The 21,716-nt window shown below is 42.5% G+C and overlaps 2 protein-coding genes across 2 annotated transcripts in view; one reads left to right on the top strand and one right to left on the bottom strand.

The window, feature by feature from the left end:
• Positions 1–244, top strand: part of DYNLL1 (dynein light chain LC8-type 1) — a 3,003-nt gene extending 2,759 nt beyond the window's left edge. Inside the window, exon 4 of the mRNA XM_081802049.1 lies at positions 12–244. The gene's annotated coding sequence lies outside the window, so the exon portion shown is untranslated. The remainder of the gene's footprint in view (positions 1–11) is intronic.
• Positions 245–2,552: 2,308 nt separating this feature from the next.
• COQ5 (coenzyme Q5, methyltransferase) lies at positions 2,553–18,690 on the bottom strand. The gene is made up of 7 exons (XM_006745315.3): positions 18,461–18,690; positions 14,227–14,376; positions 11,044–11,265; positions 6,232–6,338; positions 4,109–4,197; positions 3,414–3,525; positions 2,553–3,335 (listed from the first exon to the last, which is right to left on the bottom strand). Exons 1-7 carry the CDS (start codon positions 18,660–18,662, stop codon positions 3,234–3,236), a joined length of 984 nt encoding a protein of 327 aa, XP_006745378.1. The 5' UTR covers positions 18,663–18,690; the 3' UTR covers positions 2,553–3,233.
• Between the last annotated feature and the right edge of the window lie 3,026 nt (positions 18,691–21,716).

The raw sequence follows: 21,716 nt of genomic DNA, 5'->3' as shown, positions 1-21,716 counted from the left end.
AGGACTGCAGCCTAAATTCCAAATACCAGAGACTGAAATCTTCAGCCTTGCCTAGGGGAACACCTCGATCTTTGAACCTTTATTGTGTTGTTTTGTACAGGGCATTCTCTGTACAAATTTGTTGTGGTTATAAAACAATTAGCAAAACAGCTTACATTTGTATTTATTTTCTATTCCATACCTCTACCCCATGTTTTTTCTCCTCAAAATCCATTCCTTTCAAAATAAATCTGTTGGAGAAGTGTGTGTTAGTTACGATTTGTTCAAATCTAGGGTTGAAAATGGCTTATCACTTAATCTTGAGTAGGTTAGTGGGGGTCAGTCCTTGAAGTGAGTTTCTGTGGGATGTAATAGACTAGCCTATTCATAGTGCTCATCTTGAGTCTTTAGTTTGCCCCATCCTGCAGCTGTCGTGCATGGAAGAATACTGCTCAGAAGTGCATGTTGAGAAACCCATGGCACAGAAACTTTTGGGTTAAATCTCATTACTAATCTGATAAATACTATCCTTAAGTGCTCATTTTGTTAAAAGGGTGTTCTGGACTTTGGGCCTCAGGTGGTGGTGATGACTGTGTAGAACTTTATCGAAGTTGTTTTGTTTTTTGTTTTTTTTGTCTGTAAAATAAGCCAATAACAGAGTTGAGCTAATGAGAAATTTGCTGGGCTCTAGGCTGTCTGCCCCCCCACCCCCTTTTCCTGCCCTGTCCCAAAAGGACACTCAGATTAAAAGGGGTCTTAAAAGGGAAAATGAACGTTTTTGAGCAGCAGCCCTCCATGTGATTCCAATAAAGTCTCTGCAGGAATTTAAATGTGTAAGCCTGCTGTGCTGTGCTTTAACTAGCTATACTTAGAAACCCTGTTACAATTAAATGTGAATTGAAGCTTTCATTAAAAGGCCCAATTAAGGCTGTGGATAAGTAACCTTCATTAAAGGTTTCCTGCTATCAATTTTAAGAAGATTTAAGTCTTTTCTAGGAAGAAAATCAAATATAGCAGACTTGGCTTTTGTAGGCATAAAGGAAATATGCCAGAGGCTGAAACAACCCACGCTCCTCTTGGGAAGTTGCGAGAGTCCTGGCTTTCTAGTCTCCCTATGTTTTCAGTGTTCACACGAGGTAACACTTTTTGTTTTAAACTTTGGGTCTGTGAGATGCAATTAGGATTTCTGAGCAGCCAGGCTACTGCGACACAGGAGAGGATAGAGTTGAAATGACTCCATCTTAAGGACAGCATTAGGGGGGCGCCTGGGTGGCTCAGTTGTTGGGCATCTGCCTTTGGCTCAGGTCATGGTCCCAGGGTCCTGGGATCGAAGATCCGAGCCCTGCATCGGGCTCCCTGCTCAGCACGAAGCCTGCTTCTCCCTCTCCCACTGCCCCTGCTTGTGTTCCCTCTCTCGCTGTGTCTCTGTCAAATAAAATCTTCAAAAAAAAAAAAAACAGCATTAGGTTGTAACATCTTTGGGAGATTATTACTACTAGAACTTGGGGTTTTAAGAATTGTAGTGAAGTTGAGCTAGGTTAGGACTGGGAACGTTTCAGGGTAGAGAGGCAAAAAATTGTCTTCCTGTTTATTGTGGCAGTTAAAATGGGAGAAAAATTTTCCCCCTGCTTTTTGCAGGAAAGAAGGATGAGGTTCTGTGGAACAGGAGTGTAACTGAGGTGATTTAGGTTTGTATTTATATGGACATACTGAAGATGTTCCATAATTCATCTTTTTTCTAGCTCCTTTCCCTCTTTAGTGACCTATGTTTCTATTCGAAGCCCCCAAAGCTGTATCGTTCTTGGTCAGTTAGCCCTACTTCCAAATAGTCTTCTGGCAATAGACCCTAGAGTTGATTTAAGTCCACAAATGGCTGGACATTGGGGGTTTTAATTTATCAGGCCCATATCTACTGCCTGGAAGTGGCAAGTTTTAACTTTTATTTTTTGATTCAGATGCGAAAAAACCACTTCGCCGGGGAGATAGGATTGGGTTGATGGTTTATCAAATTCCTTCAGCGTCTGCTCCTTGTTAATTCTAATTTCAAAGGCCAACAGGCTCCAGCTGGCTGAAAAAGTAAGCTAAAAGTTTTTTTAATGTTTAGCACTTTGTCGGATGCTCTTTGCTGTTCTTTGAGATGGCTGTGTATAGATAGCTGTGTGTGAAAGCTTTTTAATGATAGGGCAAAGCAAGATCTTGTGCGGGAAGGTACAGAAATGACTCCTACTGTGCTGGGCCTAGAGTCAGCATATCTAAAGGCTTTTGAAATAGCCTTGAACTAAGTTATCCACAATTAACAAATGGCCAGCCAAGTCATAGTTTGCTTTCTGCAATGTCTTAGCAAAGCCCCTTAAAAACCATAAGCTTAATCCACATTCAAAATATTTTTGGCCTCATTTTAACATCAAACATTGGACTGTATTAAGGAGACAAGAGCTCTCTGCCCAGCTCTGCCCCTTAGTACCGAAGGGGGTTAGGCTAGATCGTTTTCAAACTTTTTTTTTTCTTTTTTGGCTATAAAACCCTTCAAATGTATTCTGATAAAGAAGCTCTCCACATAAAACACAAAAGCAGAAGTTTTCTGGAACATTTATTCTTTCATCAAGGGTTTGTTTTTTTCATGACAGGCATTGAGGATCCAATAGTAGTTTTTGGTAGAAGAGGACTGAGTGATGACAAAAATGTATTTCCTCACTCCCCACCCAAGAAGAAATAACAAATACCACACAAATTGTAAACTCATTTAGTGATGCAGTTCATAATTCTAGTTGTGATTGTTAGCACTCTGACTTGGGCCTTGGTTTTTGGCCCCAGACTTAGTCCTAGGCTGAGAGATTGACTCAGGTACAGCTAGGACGTTTTCTGGTTCAAATCATCATTGGGTTCAAATGAGTCGTCATCCCTGTGGAAGGCAGCACCAGCAGAGAAGCTACAAATGCACTTCAAAAATGAGAAGTAGTGCTGGTTTTACCTTAACCACACACTGCACAGCCAAGAAAAATTAGCAGGAGTTGAGCAAAAAATACAGAGCAAGTATCTCTGGGAGAAGCCCTGAAGCAGCTCGTAGTGAAAGCCGCAGTAGGGTGACAGGGATCTGTTTCTAACACTTTGAGACTGGTCACGTCAGAACAGGAGTCCAAGGCACATGACCTTAAGAGGAGATGTTCTGCTGCCGGTCTCATTAGCAAGATTCTCCTTCAGTTTCAGGCTTTCGACAGGGTGTGACTGGTTCACACTCCAGAATGGTAAAGGAATTACAGTTTGAAGCCAGAATGAATAGCCACGATGCCTGATGTGAGACTTTCATAAGTCACCTTCTCAAAACCTGCATCTTCTATCATCTCTTTGAACTCCTCCTAAAACACAAAGATACAGCAAGGATCACCTGGATTTAAACTCTAGGGCCTTTGTTGTAAAATATCAAAGTTTTGTACCTGAGATGGGAACTGTCGGATACTTTCTACAAGATACTGGTAGGACCTCCAATCTCCTGCGATGACCTCTCCCAGGACAGGAATGACCTGGAAGCTATATAGATCATAAAGCCTAAACACAAAGGCAAAAGATTAAGATTAGAACATGCCCTCTGATCAGAAGCAAGAAGGTTTAAGCGTGGAGTTATAAATTCAAATGCCTATAGGGGTCAAGTCCCTGAAAGTAATGTGGGCCAGGTGTAAGACCAGTAGGGACTAGTGAGGATGTGGTGACAGGTGCAATTAGGAAGTAGCATACAAGTGGAGAAGGGGCAGGTACTACTCAGCTCTGACTACTGCCATGTGGGAGTAAGTGCTCAGTGCTGCCCTATATGGTTCCTCAAGTGAAGCTGGAAACTCGATTTTTATGTGAAACTTCCTGATTTTTAAATACGAACATCTAAGTCAATTTCTTAAAATACGATGAATCAAACAAAATATATCTGTGGGCCAACCTGAGCCTCTGGTTGCTGGTTTGAAACTCTTCTGGCTTAGGTGTTGTCATTCAGAACTGGCTGACTTTGAGGTGGCACTGACTCTTAGAGACTCTGAACTATGAGGTTCATGCTTATCGCTTACTGGCTGTTTTATGTCCATTTTGGGATGGGGAACCGTTGGCTAGCCAATGAGAATAAAGCCCTGTTAACAGTGCCAACCTGGATATGAGGGGATTGTTCACTTGACTAAACTCCAGGCAGAGAAACCGTCCTCCTGGTTTCAGGACTCGATGGGCTTCCTGGAGTGCCTGAGCAAGACAAGGAACAAGAGAACACACTCCTCAGCAGAACTCACTCAATTCCATGAGGCCGCAACAGCTTTAACTTTGATGGGCATTATAAAAGTTAGCATTTCCCATAGATCCCTTGGCATTCTCAGTTGGAAAGCTGTAGCAGCAGAGATAACCCTACAATATCCTAAATTTTATAGGCATTCTGCTGCCCATGAAGAGAAGGTCACTTGGAGTACTCAGATTGGTACAATCACATGGCGGCCAATTTCACAATTGTCTATTGATTATTTATTTATTAAAAGCTCATCTTGGGGTTTTCTTTTTTTCTTTCTTTTTTTTTTTAAGTAAACTCTTTGCTCAACATGGGGTTTGAACTTAAAACCCCAAGATCACCCTTTACCAACAAAGCCAGCCAGGTGCCCCTACAATTACTTATTTAAATCACAATGGATATCCTCTTTGATCTAGGAATTTTACTTCAAGGAACCTATCTTATAGAAATGCATCTGTTGTAGGGGCACCTGGCTGGCTCAGTCAGTTAAGCATCTGACAGTTTTGGCTCAGGTCAAGATCTCAGGGTCATGAGATCGGTCTCCATGCTGGGCATGGAACCTGCTTAAGATTCTCCCTCTCCCTGTCCCTCTGCTCCTCCCCACCCTCCAAAAAAAAAAAAAAAAAGCATCTATTGTAGAGATGATATGCATATAGGTTATTCCCTGCAGCACTGTTTGAACAGCACACGATTAGAAGCATCTTAACTATTAATGAGATACTGGTTAAATTATGGAATGTCCAGGGGCGCCTGGGTGGCTCAGTTGTTAAGCATATGCCTTTGGCTCAGGTCATGATCCCAAGAGGTCCTGGGATCAAGCCCCGCATCAGGCTCCCTGCTCCGCGGGAAGCCTGCTTCTCCCCCTGCTTATGTTCCCTCTCGCGCTGTGTCCCTCTCTGTCAGATAAATAAAATCTTTAAAAAAAAATAATGAAATGTCTATATAAATGGAATCTACACAGCTATTTAAAAAAAGGAAGAGCCAGGGCTCTTTATGCACTGACATGGAAAAATCTCCCAAGATATATTTTTAAGGGAAAGAAAGCAATGGGCAAAATTTCATATGCTAATATTTGTATAAAAAAAAGAAAAAGCAAAATGTTTAATATTCACCAAACATCTCTGCAAAGGTACACAAGAAATTGGTAATTGGAGGGAGGGAGAGGAGGCACTGAATGGTTGGGACACAGGGGTGGGAGGCATACTTTCATTGACATGCTCTTTTGTACTTTGAACCTACTCAAAAAAATTTTTTTAATTAGAAGAACTAATAAACTGACTGCATACAAGGGGCAGGTCATAAAAATCAAGCTGAAGTGCACCATAAAGATGTCTCACTTCATCTGGAGCCCCCCATTACAAAAACAAAATGTGGTGCCTTGCACATTGTCTTCAAATGCTTTGGGATAGAATATTGAAGTAGAAATGAAGAAGAGCTGCATTAGGGGGTGCCTGGCTAGATTAGTCGGTAGAGACTTTTGATCTCAGAGCTGGGAGTTGGAGCCCCACGCTGGGTGCAGAGATTACTTAAAGATAAAATCTAAAAAAAAAAAAAAAAGATTAAGAGCTAAATGTTCCCTTCTCCCTATAAAGGAACCCATGACTCTAGGTACCTTCTGCCAAAATAAGGGTTTGAGTGCCTTCTGTGTTGGCTTTGGAAACGCCTCTGATCTGCAAACTCAGGCTCAGACAACTTCACAAGTGAGCAGAAACAGATGGAATGCCAGAGCATGACTGACAGCTCAAAGATGTGAATACCAACCCAGGCAACAAAGGCTTCTATGGGGATCTGCTCTGTGGTTTGGGTCTTATTCAATTTTGTGACTAGGAAATTGGCAACTTCAAGGACTGAAACCCCTAAGCCGGAAATAGTCATTCCATTCAAGAGCTGGGCGGAGAGAAGAATCCCTCCCTCTTTCCTCATTTTCTGTGGGGCCACTGCAGGAGATCTAACAGCACAAGAGTCACACAGGCTAAAGACGCAGCCATATATACCACCTGATCAATGTGTGTGACATTCCGGATCCCAAAGGCAATAGTGTAAACGTCAAACTTGTCATCATCAAAGGGCAGTTCTTCAGCATCTCCCAATACCCAAGCAAGTCCTGAAAGAGAAAATCATTTCTGGTCTCAGTCTGGGTCGCTGTCTCTTATGTACCTGGTGAACTGTCAAACCTGAGGAGGGCATTGTGGGAATCCCCCAATTTGCAGTTAGCCAGGCAGAAGTGTGGGCAGCCCGCACACCCCACTGATGGCTGACTTCTGAAGTGGGGGCAGTCTGCGGAATCTGAGACTAACTCTGCGAGTCAGTGTCAGAATTGAGCTGAATTATTGCACACCTAGTTGGTGTGGGAGAATTGGAGAACAGTTTGGTGCTGGGGAAAACCATACGTGTGGTATCAGAAACCATCACACATCTGCCTTCATCACTGGGTTCCTGGCCGCTGTCTTCAAGGTGTCACCTCAGCCTGAGAATCTGAATTTCTTCAAGTTTAGCAGGAAGTTCTTTCCCCATGGGTCTCAGAGAAGAACCTGATGAATACTTAGTTATGCCCACCCTCAAGCAATTTTTACCCAACTAAGTGTTTTGTGTAAAGTACCACGGTTAAGATCCCAGGTCTGGGGTTTAGACTGCCAGGATTTTAATTCCAGCTTTATTCACCATTTATTAGCTGTATAAGCTTGAATAAACTACTTTGCCTTGGTTTCCTCATCTGTAAGATGGAGTTAATAATAGTACCAACTTCGGAGGATCATTGGCAGTATTCTAAGTATGGAATTTAGCCTAGTTATACTGGTTCTATTAGAGAATCAAAGTGTCTAGACCCTAAATCTGGTCACAAATTCAGAAAACACCCAGGGAACCCCATAACAGGGTAGCTATGTCCACTAAAGGATCCTGATTCAGCTTTAACATTATTCAACTTGCAGCAAATTAGACATAAAATGCAATATAGAAGGAAGGCTCTATAGAGGAAAGTAAATGAAAACCTTCCTGGAAAGCAAAGTAGCAGTATTTAACAAAACCCTTAAAAATAACGATACCCTGGGGTGCCTGGGTGGCTCAGCAGTCGGTTAAGCAGTGGACTCTTAGTTTCGGCTCAGGTCGTGATCTGGAGATGATGGAGGTCTGGAGATCTAGCCCTGTGTGGGGCTCTGTGCTCAGCAGGGTGTCTGCTTCCCCTCTCCCTTTCCCTTTGCCCCTCCCCCAGCTCACACACACTCTCTCTCTCAAATAAATAAATGAATCTTTCTTTTTTTTTAAAGATTTTATTTATTTATTTGAGAGAGAGAATGAGACAGAGACATGAGAGGGGGGAGGGTCAGAGAGAGAGGCAGACTCCCTGCTGAGCAGGGAGCCCGACGTGGGACTCGATCCAGGGACTCCAGGATCATGACCTGAGCCGAAGGCAGTCGCTTAACCAACTGAGCCACCCAGGCGCCCAATAAAAGAATCTTTCAAAAAAAAAAAGAAAAACCATATCCTTTGAACCAGCTATTTGATTTTTAGGAGGATGACATTGATGACATCATCATCATGATAGCAACTGCTCTGAGCCCTTGATGGCAGGGTCTACATTATCACCTTACACACATTATCTTATCACATTCCCATATTAACTCCATGGGATAGCTCTTACTATCCTCCTCATGTTTTAGGTGAGCCAAGTTGAGTATCAGGAAGATGAAAGCAGCTTGCCCAAGATCACCCCGATGGATTGGAACTCAGGTTGTTTTATCCCAGGGCCTGTGTTTTCTTTTTTTTATTTATTTTTAATTTTTTTTTAAGATTTTATTTATTTGACAGAGAGACAGCAAGAGAGGGAACACAAGCAGAGGGAGTAGGAGAGGGAGAAGCAGGCTTCGTGCTGAGCAGGGAGCCCGATGCGGGGCTTGATCCCAGGACCCTGGGACCATGACCTGGGCCGAATGCAAACGCTTAACCACTGAGCCACCCAGGCGCCCCAGGGCCTGTGTTCTCAATAGCTATGGTATATTACCTCCTACTACAAGGTGGTTTTTATTCTACCATTTTATAGATAAGGTAATTGAGATCTGAAGAGTTTAAACACTTGTCCAAGGTTATATAGAAGGTAAAAATTAACAAATGCATGCAAAAATTTACAAATAAGGATGTCACAATGCTGTGCTCTGTGCAAAAGCTTTAGAAAAAAGTGAAAGATCAATTGGTTGCTGGTTATGTAAATTGGTGATGTGAATCTTCGTGATTCACATCCATACAGGAGAATATCATAAATAATGATTTTAAGGAATTTTTAATGACATGGACATCTCATGATACAATGCTGAGTTAGGGCAGGATACTAAATTGTATATACAGAAAGTCTTCAATTTTATAAAAAGGAAATGATTAGGAAAAGCTAGGAAGGAAATACATTAAAATACTGGGAGCATCTCTTGATGTTGGAATCATAGGTAACATTTACTTTCTTCTTAATACTTTTGCAAAATCCAAAATTCTCTCAAATATATCACTTTTATAACCTATCAAATACTTTTTAAAAAATATTTTATTATTTAATTAACAGAGAGAGAGAGAGACAGGGAGAGAGGGAACATAAGCAGGGGGAGTAGGAGAGGGAGAAGCAGGCCTCCTGCCGAGCAGGGAGCCCAATGCAGGGCTGAATCCCAGGACCCCAGGATCATGACCTGAGCCAAAGGTAGACGCTTAACCAACTGAGACCAGGCGCCCCTCAAATAATTTTTTTTTTTTAAAGATTTTATTTATTTATTTGACAGAGAGAGACACAGCGAGAGAGGGAACACAAGCAGGGGGAGTGGGAGAGGGAGAAGCAGGCTCACTGCAGAGCAGGGAGCCCGATGTGGGACTCGATCCCAGGACACTGGGATCATGACCTGAGCTAAAGGCAGTCGCTTAACCAACTGAGCCACCCAGGTGCCCTCAAATAATTTTTTTAAAGCTCCTGCCCTCAAGGGGTGCCTGGGTGGCTCAGTCATTAAGCTTCTGCCTTCGGCTCAGGTCATGATCCCAGATCGAGCCTCGAGTCGGGCTCTCTGCTCGGCGGGAAGCCTGCCTCTCCGTCTCCCTCTCCCACTCACCCTGCTGTGTTCCTGCTCTCGCTAACTCTCTCTGTCAAATAAATAAATAAAATCTTAAAAAAAAAAAAAGCTCCTGCCCTCAGAACTTCCATTTGGGGAGGAAGTGCTCCATCCACATAAGATGTAAATAAAACACACAAGAGTGCTATACATAAATATACCTTTCTCATTAACTTACTATTACAAAATAATTTCTAGGATCCTCCCTAGTTTCAACTCTTTTCGTGTGATATTTTTTACAAAGACATCGTTGTTGGACATTGAGGAAGCAAGGAGGAAAGATAAGGAAAACTGGCCTATGCAGCACTTAATAATTCATATGCCAGTGCATTTGTCTTGGCAGTGAGGAGAGGCTGAAGGACAAGCTATGCTATGGAAGGGATGATTCCAGAAATGGAGCATTCCCTATCATTTCTATCCTTGTTCTCCATTCCTTATGGTTGAGCACCAGAGAGAAGGGAAACAAGTTTTTCAGTAGGAGTAAGGAAACATAGTGCCTTTGTCTAAAAACACTAAGGACTGTCTGCTTTCTGATCAGCACTGAGGGTTAACAAAAGAGCCCTTCATCTTGGAGGCCAAGTGGGCTGTGGTCCGTCTAGGCAGCTCGTTCTGGGGGTGGGGGGTGGAGGAGGAAGAATTGAACTAAAATAACCATAGTCACTCCTGGGGGGAGGGGGAGCACAGGACCGCTGAGGTTGACCCAAGGACCTTTATTTTCTTTGTCCCAGACCACTGCCTCACAGTAGCTGCCTGCAGGGCTTGGTCAGCTGGGGAGAGGCCAGGGCAGTGGCTCCAGAGAGCCTGCCAAACCCTTACTTCTACTTGATAAAGTTGGGGGAAGTATTTTAAGAGATGAAAACAAACAGCAAAATGTGAAATCTACTTCTTTAAGCTTGGGCACAAATTGTCCATTTTCAGGTTGCAGTGGGTTCCCCGAGACGTGTAGTCACTCTATCTGCTGCTGACAGGAGCACTGTTTCAGGGGTTTCTTTAATTCTATCAGCTGGGGCCTCAGAGGAACAGATGCCCAGACGAGGGAGGAGTGCAAAAGGGGTCTTCTTTGCGGGGAGAACATCTGGGGTTGGATAAAAGGAAGAGGAAGCAAGACTGAGTGGGGAAAGCCTGTAGACCTCGATGCAGATCCGATAAAGCCTTAGCCAGCCCAACAGGGAGCTCTGGAGCACGGCCAGCAAAGAGCCCAACCTGGAGGTGGAGGCAGAGCCCGAAGGATGGAAGAGCTTGTGTCCGAAGCACAAGTTCCTGCGTTAAGGTCAGAGCACCTTCCCAGCTTCCACATGCGTCAAACCCTCTGAGTACTGACGGGGACTGGGATGGCTCCAAAACAGGACATTGGGGTCAGCAGGGAGTTGCTGGGAATTGAAAGCAAAACTTCCGTCTCAGAGTCCAAGAGCTAAGATCCCAAGACTCAGCTCCGATTTGGGATCTGCCGTTTAAAAGTTGTGTTACTTGAGCAGAGGCACTTTACTCAAGCAGCTCTTTGGGCTTTGGTTATCAGCTCCATCACATGGGGCTGGTCATCACACTAACTCCCTGGGTTGCCGAAATAATGTACATAACAGCACATGAACTGGATTCAGGCACACAAATTATCTTCGACTCCTGCCTATCTATGTTTTTGAAAATAAAGCACTTCAACCTTTTATATATCCCATCTTACTTCATAAACACACAAACATTTCCACTGTGTCTACTTCCCATAGGATTTACCAGCTTTGTGTCCTTGAGCACGGGCTTTCTGCTTTCCAATCTTTAGCATCTCCTTGTTGATGTCACAGACCACAACCCGGGAACCGCCCAAAGGATCATCTTCACTTTGGTACTTTTTGGCAATTTCTTCCCAGGATAAATTTTGCTGGGCCCGTAACTGCCTCTTCTGCTTTCCCTTATGCTGTGCCTGGACATAATTAAGGAACCGGAATGCAATGTCACCTGTGGGAAGCCAACAGGAGGAAAGATGCAAACATAAACACACGCAAAAATCCAACACTTCCAAAACCAAACAGAGCAACAAAGGTACAAGATTTGAGGAATATCCAAAAATTGAAGTGTCTCTTCATTTCTATGGTAACTTAAAAAAAAAAATTGGGGTGCCTGGGTGGCTCAGTCAGTTAAGTGTCTGCCTCCGGCTCAGGTCATGATCTCTGGGTCCTGGGATGGAGTCCCGCGTTGGGCTCCTTGTTCAACAGGGAGCCTGCTTCTCCCTCTGCTTGCTGCTTCCCCCTGCTTGTGCTCTCTCTAACAAATAAATAAAATCTTTAAAAAAAACCACATTTTTTTAACTTCTAATATTCTTTTTTTTTTTAAGATTTTTATTTTTTTTAAAGATTTTGTTTATTTGACAGAGAGACACAGCGAGAGAGGGAACACAAGCAGGGGGAGTGGGAGAGGGAGAAGCAGGCTTCCCGCTGAGCAGGGAGCCTGACGTGGGGCTCGATCCAGGACCCTGGGATCATGACCTGAGCCGAAGGCAGACGCTTAATGACTGAGCCACCCAGGTGCCCCAAGATTTTATTTTTAAGTAATCTCTCTACCCAACATGGGGCGCAAACTCACGACCTCAAGATCAAGAGTCCCATGTTCTACTGACTGTGCCAGCCGGGCGCCCCGTTAACTTCTAATATTCTTAAAAACCTTTAAAAAATTGCGTAAGTAATGCATGGACACATTCTCGCTATAAAAGACTCACCCAAATTTATGATGATGTCTCGCCCCTCATCTCTGCTTGCCTCTATCTTCCCAATATATTTAGATCACATTTCATAGTCCCTCATAGATTCTTTTGTAAACTAGAGTAACAGACTAATATTTTATTTCTATTTCATCAATAGATGAAATAGATTACAGATGGTACCTCTTGACTCCTTTCAATCTTCTACTGTGGGCACTTTTACACTGTCAAGACTGATAACATACTGTTTGTTCAGTAGCTATAATTTTGTCTTCTGTGCTTTGCTGGAGTCTACAAGCTGAAAAGTGTTTATGCTATTGTGACCAGGTAAATACTGTTTGGGCCAAGACAGTGCTTTCTAGGATCACATTTCCTTTCTTATAATGTTGTTTGTCTTTGTTTTTCTTACACCAGTTGCAAGAAATATATCCTTAAGTTTTTCTAGTCTCTTCAACAAATTAGGTATTCTCCAGTCCCTTTCCTATATATTTAAATCTTTTATATGAAACAGCTTAAAAACACAGGGATCATATTATACACATAGTTATACAACTTGTTTTCTTTCTCTTCCCACTGAATATGTCTTTGAGAACCTTCCATCAGTACTTATAGGTTTTCCACATTCTTTAAATAGCTACATGATATTTCATAGAATGGATGTACCTTAATTTAAAACAATTTCTTTACTGAGGCAGAAATAGGTTATTTCCAAGTTTTCACTACTACTAAAAACGATGCAGTGAGCATATTTGTAGCTATATATTTTTAAAAAGTCTTTTTTAGTACATGGGATTACCTTCCAATTACATTTTCTAAATGGGCAGTTGCCAGCATGTAGTAATGCTGCAGGTGAAGACACAGAAGTAGGCAGCTCTGACCAAAGCCTTTCTGTAGCTGTATCTTTGTGCAAGTTTTTTTTTTTTTTTAGACTAGATACGGAGATTTGGAATTGTGGGATCCTAGACTATAAAGATTTTAGATTTTAATAGATTCTGTTAAATTGTCCTCCGTTGAGCAAACAATGAATCATGGAACACTACATCAAAAACTAATGATGTAATGTATGGTGATTAACATAACATAATAAAAAAATAAATAAATAAATTGTCCTCCATTGAGCAAGGTGTCTTACTACCTTCTGAGTTTCCACTGGGGAGAAGACCACACCAACAAAGCCACACATAAACATGTTTCACACATGGAGATTGTTCCTCTGTCATTTCTTATTCTATATTACTCTATTGGTATAGATTATCAAATTATTACATTATATGACCCATTATTCTAATGTAATTTAACATGTACATTAACCATATAATAACATCACCAAGATGCATTGTAGAAACCCATGACGTTTTTCTCCCCAGACATCTAGTGTGCACCAAGTAACAAAGGACCATGTATAAACAATTGAGCTTTTGATTTCTGATATGATAATGGATTAGGCAGAAAGCTTATGGAATATGAGAAAGGCCTACCCCCCAAAGAAAGAGGGAAAGTGGATTAAAGGTTAAACGGAAAATAAAAGTCATTCACATGGTGAGATGTCACTGGAGTAAAAAAGTGATCTTTTTACTTTGTAACCCTGTGCATTTTAGAAAAATGACAGGCATAAAGCTGATATTTTGTGCTTTTGAGTGACATTTAGTTAAAAAGAGTAAACCTTTCTTAGGAGCGTGCTGATTTTCTTTTAAGATTTTATTTATTCAGGGGTGCCTGGGTGGCTCAGTCGTTGGGCGTCTGCCTTCAGCTCGGGTCATGATCCCAGGGTTCTGGGATCGAGCCCTGCATCGGGCTCCCTGCTCCGCGGGAGGCCTGCTTCTCCCTCTCCCTCTGCTGTTCCCCCTGCTTGTGCGCTCTCTCTCTCTCCGTCAAATGAATGGATAAAATCTTAAAAAAAAAAAAAAAAGATTTTATTTATTCATTTGACGGAGAGAGAGAGATAGCGAGAGCAGGAACACAAGCGGGGGAGTGGGAGAGAGAGAAGCAGGTTTCCCGCAGAGCAGGGAGCCTGATGCAGGGCTGGATCCCAGGACCCTGGGATCATGACCTGAGCCAAAGTCAGACGCTTAAGAATTGAGCCACCCACGCGCCCCAGGAGTGTGCTGATTTTCAATTACCATCTTCAGCCTAACAGTAGGTAAGCTAGCTCATTCCAACAAGAGCACTAATTTCTACAAAAGGTGCTCAGCGATATTTGAGGATACTCGACTGGACATTACCTGTGCCTCCAGCAACATCAAGCAGCTGGGTCCCAGGAAACGGGTGCATCTTCGAGAGCAGTAAATCCTTCCAAATACGATGGATACCAAGACTCATCATATCATTCATCACATCATACTTCTTGGCCACACTTTCAAACACATGATAGACTGACACAGGAGAAATAAAACACAATTGTGCTATTAACAAGATTAACTAGGGGAAGTCTTAAATGAGAGAGGAGGAAGCTTTTCTCCCCTGAAGTTGCCCGTCTTTGTCAGGTGAAGTTAAGCTATACTGCTTGATACCCAAATCTGCCCCTTAACCTCTTTTAAAAAAGGCTTTAGTTACTTCATGTAAGAAACCAACCTCTTTTCTGCTTAGTTACCTTTATCTAGGACCACTACCCCATGCACCTACTTGGTACTAAGTAGGTTTCCATTTCTTAGAGGATGGGGGGGGTAATGGAATTTTTCTAATGGTTATTATAATCGAAAACAACAGAATCATTAGAAATACATGACTAATGGATGGGAAAGCCTGAGCTCATCCCTGCCTGGATCACAGAGAAAAAGCTCAGGTACAATTAGGTGGGCAGATGAATGGCAAGATGTGAATCAGGGCCAAGCCACACTGCAGAGGGCCCTCATAAATGTCATAAATTTGACAGGATCAAGGGAGAATATGGAATCTGGTCTAGTGGGAGAAGGAATTTACTATTTAAGGCACTTTAAAACACAGGCTGCATTTAACTTCTTTATACCTGTTTCTCTGTCCATAAGATGAAAAACTCTGGGACGCCTGAGTGGCTCAGTCAGTTAAGCGTCTGCCTTCAGCTCAGGTCATGATCCCAGGTTCCTGGGATTGAGTCCCGCATCAGGCTCCCTGATCCGCGGGGAGCCTGCTTCTCCCTCTGTCTCTGCCTCTCTCTCTCTATCTCTCATGAATAAATAAATAAAATCTTTAAAAAAAAAAAAAGAAAAACTCAGAGCCAGCTCCCCATCACCCTGCTATAAGGCTGAATTAGGTAATGAAGGGGAGATGCTTTGTTTCTCAAATGAAATGTGCTGCATAGATCCACGACATCACTGTCCTCTGCTGAATCAGCAGACTATAGAGCCGCTCCTGAACTCAATCTTGAATGCCTTTCTCAACCCCAGGATCTCCAAGCTTGCTTTTTTTTGTTTTGTTTTTGGGGTATTCACGGACACTACAGCTCAACCCACCGAGTATAAGCAATCTTTGCTTTGCATGGTTCCAATATACATGAATTTCAGTGACTGTGGTTTAGTTAAACAACACCAGTCCCCCAGCAACATCATTCATGTGCAGTGGTGTATTAACTGTGAGTAACCGCATAAAGTACAAACTTCACTGGTAGTTCTTCAGCCCATAAGTCACTCTGTAAATAACAGACATGCATCATGATCAGTAACCAATTATGTCACTTCTTTCAGTTTGCACTTGGTAGGTCACTACATATCAGTCATTCAGTTCACACACAGCAAAGCATGTAGATGTGTTACTTCCTTATCTCTCAGTTTTAAACACATGTGGGATTTTACAAAACTAGGTAATTGAAAGAGGAAATTGGCCAACGAAAATGAAAGCACTGCAAAGAAATGAAAAGTGGTAATACTGGAAGTGAAATGGCCATGGGGTTATAGGTGAAACAGCTGACTGTGGGAATGTTGATGCTCGAGAGACTCCAGATATGCAGCCAGAAGATCTATGTGAAGATGAACTTATGGATATAAATGAGGATGTGGTTGTGATGAAAAGGTTGAAGATGTCCCAGAGGAAATGATGCCAGCAAAAAATCTCACCCTAGAGGAATTCTTGGAGATATTTCATGACATTGACAGTGAAAGGATAAAATGTTACAAGCTGATTAAAATTTAGAAAGCAGTACAGCAATTTACCAAGGCATAGAGAAGATGCTTGCTCCCTACTGTAAATTATATGACCAGAAGGTAGCAAACACTGTTCAAACTACTCTTGGTACATATTTTTTATGAAGGACTAAAACAACGTAATGTTTCTAATTTTTTATTAGAATTTTAATTAAAAAACAAACTTAAAATTTAAAAATTCTAATTACATTAAGTTAAAACTAAACCTAATTTTAAATTATAGTTTGCTAAATAAATATTAACTTTACTATTTATTTCATTTCTCTATACATTTATAACTAACAAAAAGAGAGTTTTTGATGTTCAATAATTTCTTAATTTTTTAAAGTAAACTCTATGCCCAATGTGGGGCCTAAACTCACGACCCTGAGATCAAGAGTCACTGACTGAGCCAGCCAGAAACCCCTGATGTTCAATAATTTTTAGAGGTCCTAGGACATTTGTAATTTTCCCCATTGATTATTAATATCACTGTGCATGATTTCAGCATGCATGGTCATTTTTACAGTCCTGCACTACTGTGCAAAGGGAAGACTGCCTATACTTCAGTGTTGGGTCTCCATCTGGGAGATATATATTTAGCTCAGTTGGATAACCTCTTCTTTGCTTGTGTGTGTGAAATACTGTTTTCGTTTTTTTTTTTTAAAGATTTTTATTTATTTATTTGACAGAGAGAGACATAGTGAGAGAGGGAACACAAGCAGGGGGAGTGGAAAAAGGGAGAAGCAGGCTTCCCGCCGAGCTGGGAGCCCGACGTGGGACTCGATCCCAGGACTCTGGGATCATGACCTGAGCCGAAGGCAGACGCTTAACGACTGAGCCACCCAGGTGCCCCTGAAATATTTATATTTTGTAAAGTACAATACAGAAGTTAGGCATTATTATCATTTTGGAAGCAACCCACCTAGATTAAAATCTCTGGCTCTGCCACTTACTAGCAAAATCTTGGGCAAGTGACTTACTATCTCTCTTTCAACAGTTTCTTCATCTATAATATCAGGCTATTAGTCTCTACCTTATAAGGTATTTACAAGAATTAATGTAAAGTATTCTAAAAGGTTTCAAGTCCTTAAGTTTACTATCCTTTTACTTGGCTTCTCTTATTTCACAAGCAGTTATCAAGCTTTTAATGTGCATCAGGCACTGAAATACAGACATGAATGAGCCACTGTCCTAACTTTCTGGGGATTCACTCCAGTGAAATAAATTTAAAATCAATATTCAAAGAGTTACAGTAGAGGTATGTATTTAGTAAGGCTGAGGTCAGACGTAAGACAATGTAGTAGTCTTTAAGAGGATGGGATATTCCATTGTGATTTCTTTCTCTTTATTTCCTGGGTGACCACAGGCCAAGTGAAGGAAACTCTCAGACCTCACCATATCCACCTGTTAAATGGACATAATACCTTCCCCATTATAAATGGTACAGCTGGAGTTTAAAACAGTCCTTTCCTTTCACATGCCTATAGCACAATGCTGGACACAAAAACTGCTCAACAATATCTAACCTTTATTGGGCAATTACGAAGTGCCAGGCACTGTTCAAAATATTTTAATGTATGAAGTAATCTAATCCTCATTATAACTCTAAGAGAAAAGTTACTATTATTCCTACTCACACAATTTGGAAGCTGAGGGACAGGGAAGATAGTTTTCTCTTTCCTTTCTATAAAAAAATGGCCCTACCCTTTGGCAAGACGTGAAGAACATGAGCTCTGTAGTCACACCAAAGTGGGTTGGAAGATTGGTTCGGCCACATATAAATTGGGCAAGTTCTTGTTTAATCTCGAAGTCTCAATTTCCTCATGTGTAATTTGGGGATAACAATACCATTGTTCGGAGGTTGAAATGAAAATTGAGAATAAGGGGTGCTGGGTGGCTCGGTTGTGTGAGCGTCTGCCTTCGGCTCAGGTCATATGATCCCAGAGTTCTGGGATCGAGCCCCACATGGGGCTCCCTGCTCAGCGGGAAGCCTGCTTCTCCCTCTCACACTCCCCCTGCTTGTGCTCCCTCTCTCGCTGTGTCTCTCTCTCTGTCAAATAAATAAAATCTTTTAAAAAAGAAAAAGAAAAAAGAAAATTGGGAATAAAATCTGCATGGTGCCTGGCACATCATAAACACCCAGTTTTTGGGATTTAGTGATAATTACTGTGTTTAACAAGAGGAGGCATCTAAGCTCTGCGGTGTCAGGCTGGTAGGGTGGGGGCGGGGGGACTCCTTGGAGGTCAGGACTGCACAGGATACGGCATCCGAGTCAACAGGACGTTAAATCAACTCCTAGCTGAGCAGAAGAAACTAGATCGCAGATAGATCCCTCCGTCCGCCCTCTCGCCCCTTTCACCTTTGCCCCCCTTCTCCTCCTCCGACACAGTCTCAAACCCGAAATGTGTTTCCGTTTCCCGCTTCTCTTGGGACAAGTGCCGCGCACCCAACGGGCCCCTGGGCCAGGAGCTACGAAACCCGGGGAGCCGGCAGCACCGCATCACCCACGACCACCTAGGACCGCAGTAGCTCCATAGAGCGCAGCTCCTGTGGGTCGCCATCTTGGCAGTAGGGTGACGGCGGCCGGATATTACGTATGTTGCATCACTAGAGGGCCAACGGTGGCCGGTAGGAGACATTATTAGCCTAAGGCGTCCTGAAACCCTTTATTAGGGAGTTATGCGTGTGACCTCTGGGATCCGGAGGCTATTTAGTTTTTGAGTACCGGAAATCGCTTCTTCTCTCTCTTACCACTTTGAATATAGAATTCACCAGAAATGAAGGGACCTTAGGATAAGCCCCAATCACCTCTCAGCGGCCATGTCTCTGAATCTTGTTAAGCAGCAGTATGAATGCTAACTCACAAGATAACCAGTAACTCTTGTTTTCCGGTGCAGAAGTAGGAAACTAAGGTACCCTGTGGTTACAAGGCAAGAGATTACAAGGTCAATTCTCTTAAACTTTGATGTGCCTAAGAATCACCTGGTTTGATCTTTTTTTTTTAAGATATTTATTTATTTATTTGACAGAGAGAGACACACCGAGAGAGGGAACACAAGCTGGGGGAATGGGAGAGGGAGAAGCAGGCTTCCTGCTGAGCAGGGAGCCCGACGTGGGGCTCGATCCCAGCACCCTGGGATCATGACCTGAGCTGAAGGCAGACACTCAACGACTGAACCACCCAGGCGCCCCTGGTTTGATCTTTAAAATGCAGATTCCGGTGGGCGCCTGGGTGGCTCAGTGGGTTAAGCCTCTGACTTTTGATTTCCCTCAGGTCATGATCTCAGGCTCTTGAGATCAAGCCCCTGTAGGGCTCCATGCTGGATGTGGAGCCTGCTTGGGATTCTCTCTCTCTTCCTTTGCCCCTTCCTTTCTATCTTCTCCTCTCCAAAAGAAAAAAAAAGAAGCAGCAGCAGCAGCAGATTCCTGGGCCCAAATATCAGAGATTTTAAATCTGTACAGTAGGGATGGGCATTGGGAATCCTTATTGAACAATCTTCCGTGGTGGTTCTTTTTTTTTTTTTTAAGATTTATTTATTGGGGGTGGTGGAGCATAGGGAGAGGGAGAGAGAGAATCCAAAGCAGCCTCCACACCCAGCGCAGAGTCCCATGCAGGGCTGGATTTCAGGACCCTGAGATCATGACCTGAGCCAAAATTAAGAGTCCGATGCTCAACCCACTGAACCATCCAGGAAATCTGCAAACTCCTGTGGTGATTCTGATGCAAGGAATTGGCAGACCATTCTTGAGAAACGTGTGCTAGACTACTCTGAAAAATAAATGTATAGGGGTGCCCGGGTGGCTCAATCGTTAAGCGTCTGTCTTAGCCTCAGGTCATGATCCCCGGGGTCCTGGGATCAAGCCCCACATCAGGCTCCCCACTCAGCAAGGAGCCTGCTTCTCCCTCTCCCTCAGCCTGCTGCTCCCCCTACTTGTGCTCTCTCTCTCTCTGTCAAATACATACATAAAATCTTAAAAAAAAAACCAAAAAACGTACAAAAGGCTGTTCTTTGGTCTTTACATTTTATGTACCTAAGAAATTTATAATTTATAAATGGGAAGGAAAGCTCTGGTGTCTAGTTAGTGAGTCAGACCCAATCACCACTCACCCTCCTTCTTCTGCTGTCACAAAGCTACACTTCTAGCGCCAACTGGCATAGCGTGGATGTTTACTTCCAACCCAGATTTTCCGGTTCTTTTTTTATGGAAAGGGTAATGTAGACCATCTTGAGCAAAAGAGGATGGAGGTGGTGAGTTTTGCTTGGATTTCTATGTTTCTGCTTTGATTCTCTTTTTAAATGTATGTTTCCTGTAAATATTTCACAAGGAGAAAGCGCCAAGGACCCTAAGAAACTATTTTGAAAATGAAAAATCTCTTCCTGGTTTAATGTGTAGCCTGACAGATGGACACCTACTGCTTTCTTTTGGAAGAGCTGCACGGGTTTTTCTTCTTTCCCTCTCTTTTATTTTTAAAAGTGATAGAAAGAAGGAATGATTCATCCATGTAATTAGAGTTCTCACATCATTGTTAAAGGAAATAAAAATTCATCAAGGAAACTTAGTATATCTTCCATATCTAGTCATACATGAGAATGGACCTCAGGCTTTGGGGCTGTTCCTTGTAGACATCAAAGTAAATTTCCAAACAAACCAACATTATGTATTTGTTCTCATTTCAATATGACTTGCGGGGAAAAAACTGCAAAAGGTGAAGCAGGACAAGGACTGATGAAGGCCATTTTAAGGAAATTTAAAAATATGAGATTAGTATCTAGTTTTCTTTCTTTTTTTTTTTTTAAAGATTTTATTTATTTATTTGAGACAGAGAGAATGAGAGACAGAGAGCACGAGAGGGAGGAGGGTCAGAGGGAGAAGCAGACTCCCTGCTGAGCAGGGAGCCCGATGCGGGACTCGATCCCGGGACTCCAGGATCATGACCTGAGCCGAAGGCAGTCGCTTAACCAACTGAGCCACCCAGACGCCCCATTACTTATTAATATTTTGTATCGCACGTGTATAAGGAGCCAAAAAGGACCCAATTAGGGGAATTCTAGGATTTTGTCGATTTATTTGTTCATATAGGACTGCTGAAATTCCACTCACCCTTCTGTGCTCAGCTCAAGTGAAGCCTCTCTGGGAAGCCTTCCTCTACTCCCCACCCCTAACTGTTTGTACACCTCTCCTTGGAGGCTTTGCTATAGTCAGCATTTTTTAATTTTTTTTTTTATTCTTATGTTAATCCCCATACATTGCATCATTAGTTTTAGATGTAGTGTTCCATGATTCATTGTTTGTGCATAACACCCAGTGCTCCATGCAGAACGTGCCCTCCTCAATACCCATCACCAGGCTAACCCATCCTCCCACCCGCCTCCCCTCTAGAACCCTCAGTTTGTTTTTCAGAGTCCATCATCTCTCATGGTTCATCTACCCCTCCGATTTCCCCCCTTCATTCTTCCCCTCCCGCTACCTTCTTCTTCTTCTTCTTCTTTTTTTTTTTCTTAACATATATTGCATTATTTGTTTCAGAGGTACAGATCTGAGATTCAACAGTCTTGCACAATTCACAGCGCTTACCAGAGCACATACCCTCCTCAGTGTCTATCACCCAGTCA

The sequence above is a fragment of the Leptonychotes weddellii genome, chromosome 13, assembly GCF_054177405.1.
Source record: "Leptonychotes weddellii isolate Sample4059 chromosome 13, ASM5417740v2, whole genome shotgun sequence".
NCBI lineage: Eukaryota > Metazoa > Chordata > Mammalia > Carnivora > Phocidae > Leptonychotes > Leptonychotes weddellii.
Note: the sequence above shows the minus strand (reverse complement) of the source record. Positions and strands in the feature narration are given on the sequence as shown.

What these genes read in the sequence shown, in the direction of transcription:
- COQ5 (XM_006745315.3), bottom strand. Translation starts at nt 18,662, where the DNA reads ATGGCGACCCACAGGAGCTGCGCTCTATGGAGCTACTGCGGTCCTAGG. An exon ending in GGAGGAGAAGGGGGGCAAAG is followed by an intron (nt 14,377 to 18,460) that starts GTGAAAGGGGCG and finishes CTCCTGTGTCAG; the next exon opens with TCTATCATGTGTTTGAAAGT. An exon ending in AACAATCCCCTCATATCCAG is followed by an intron (nt 3,526 to 4,108) that starts GTTGGCACTGTT and finishes CTTTGTGTTTAG; the next exon opens with GCTTTATGATCTATATAGCT.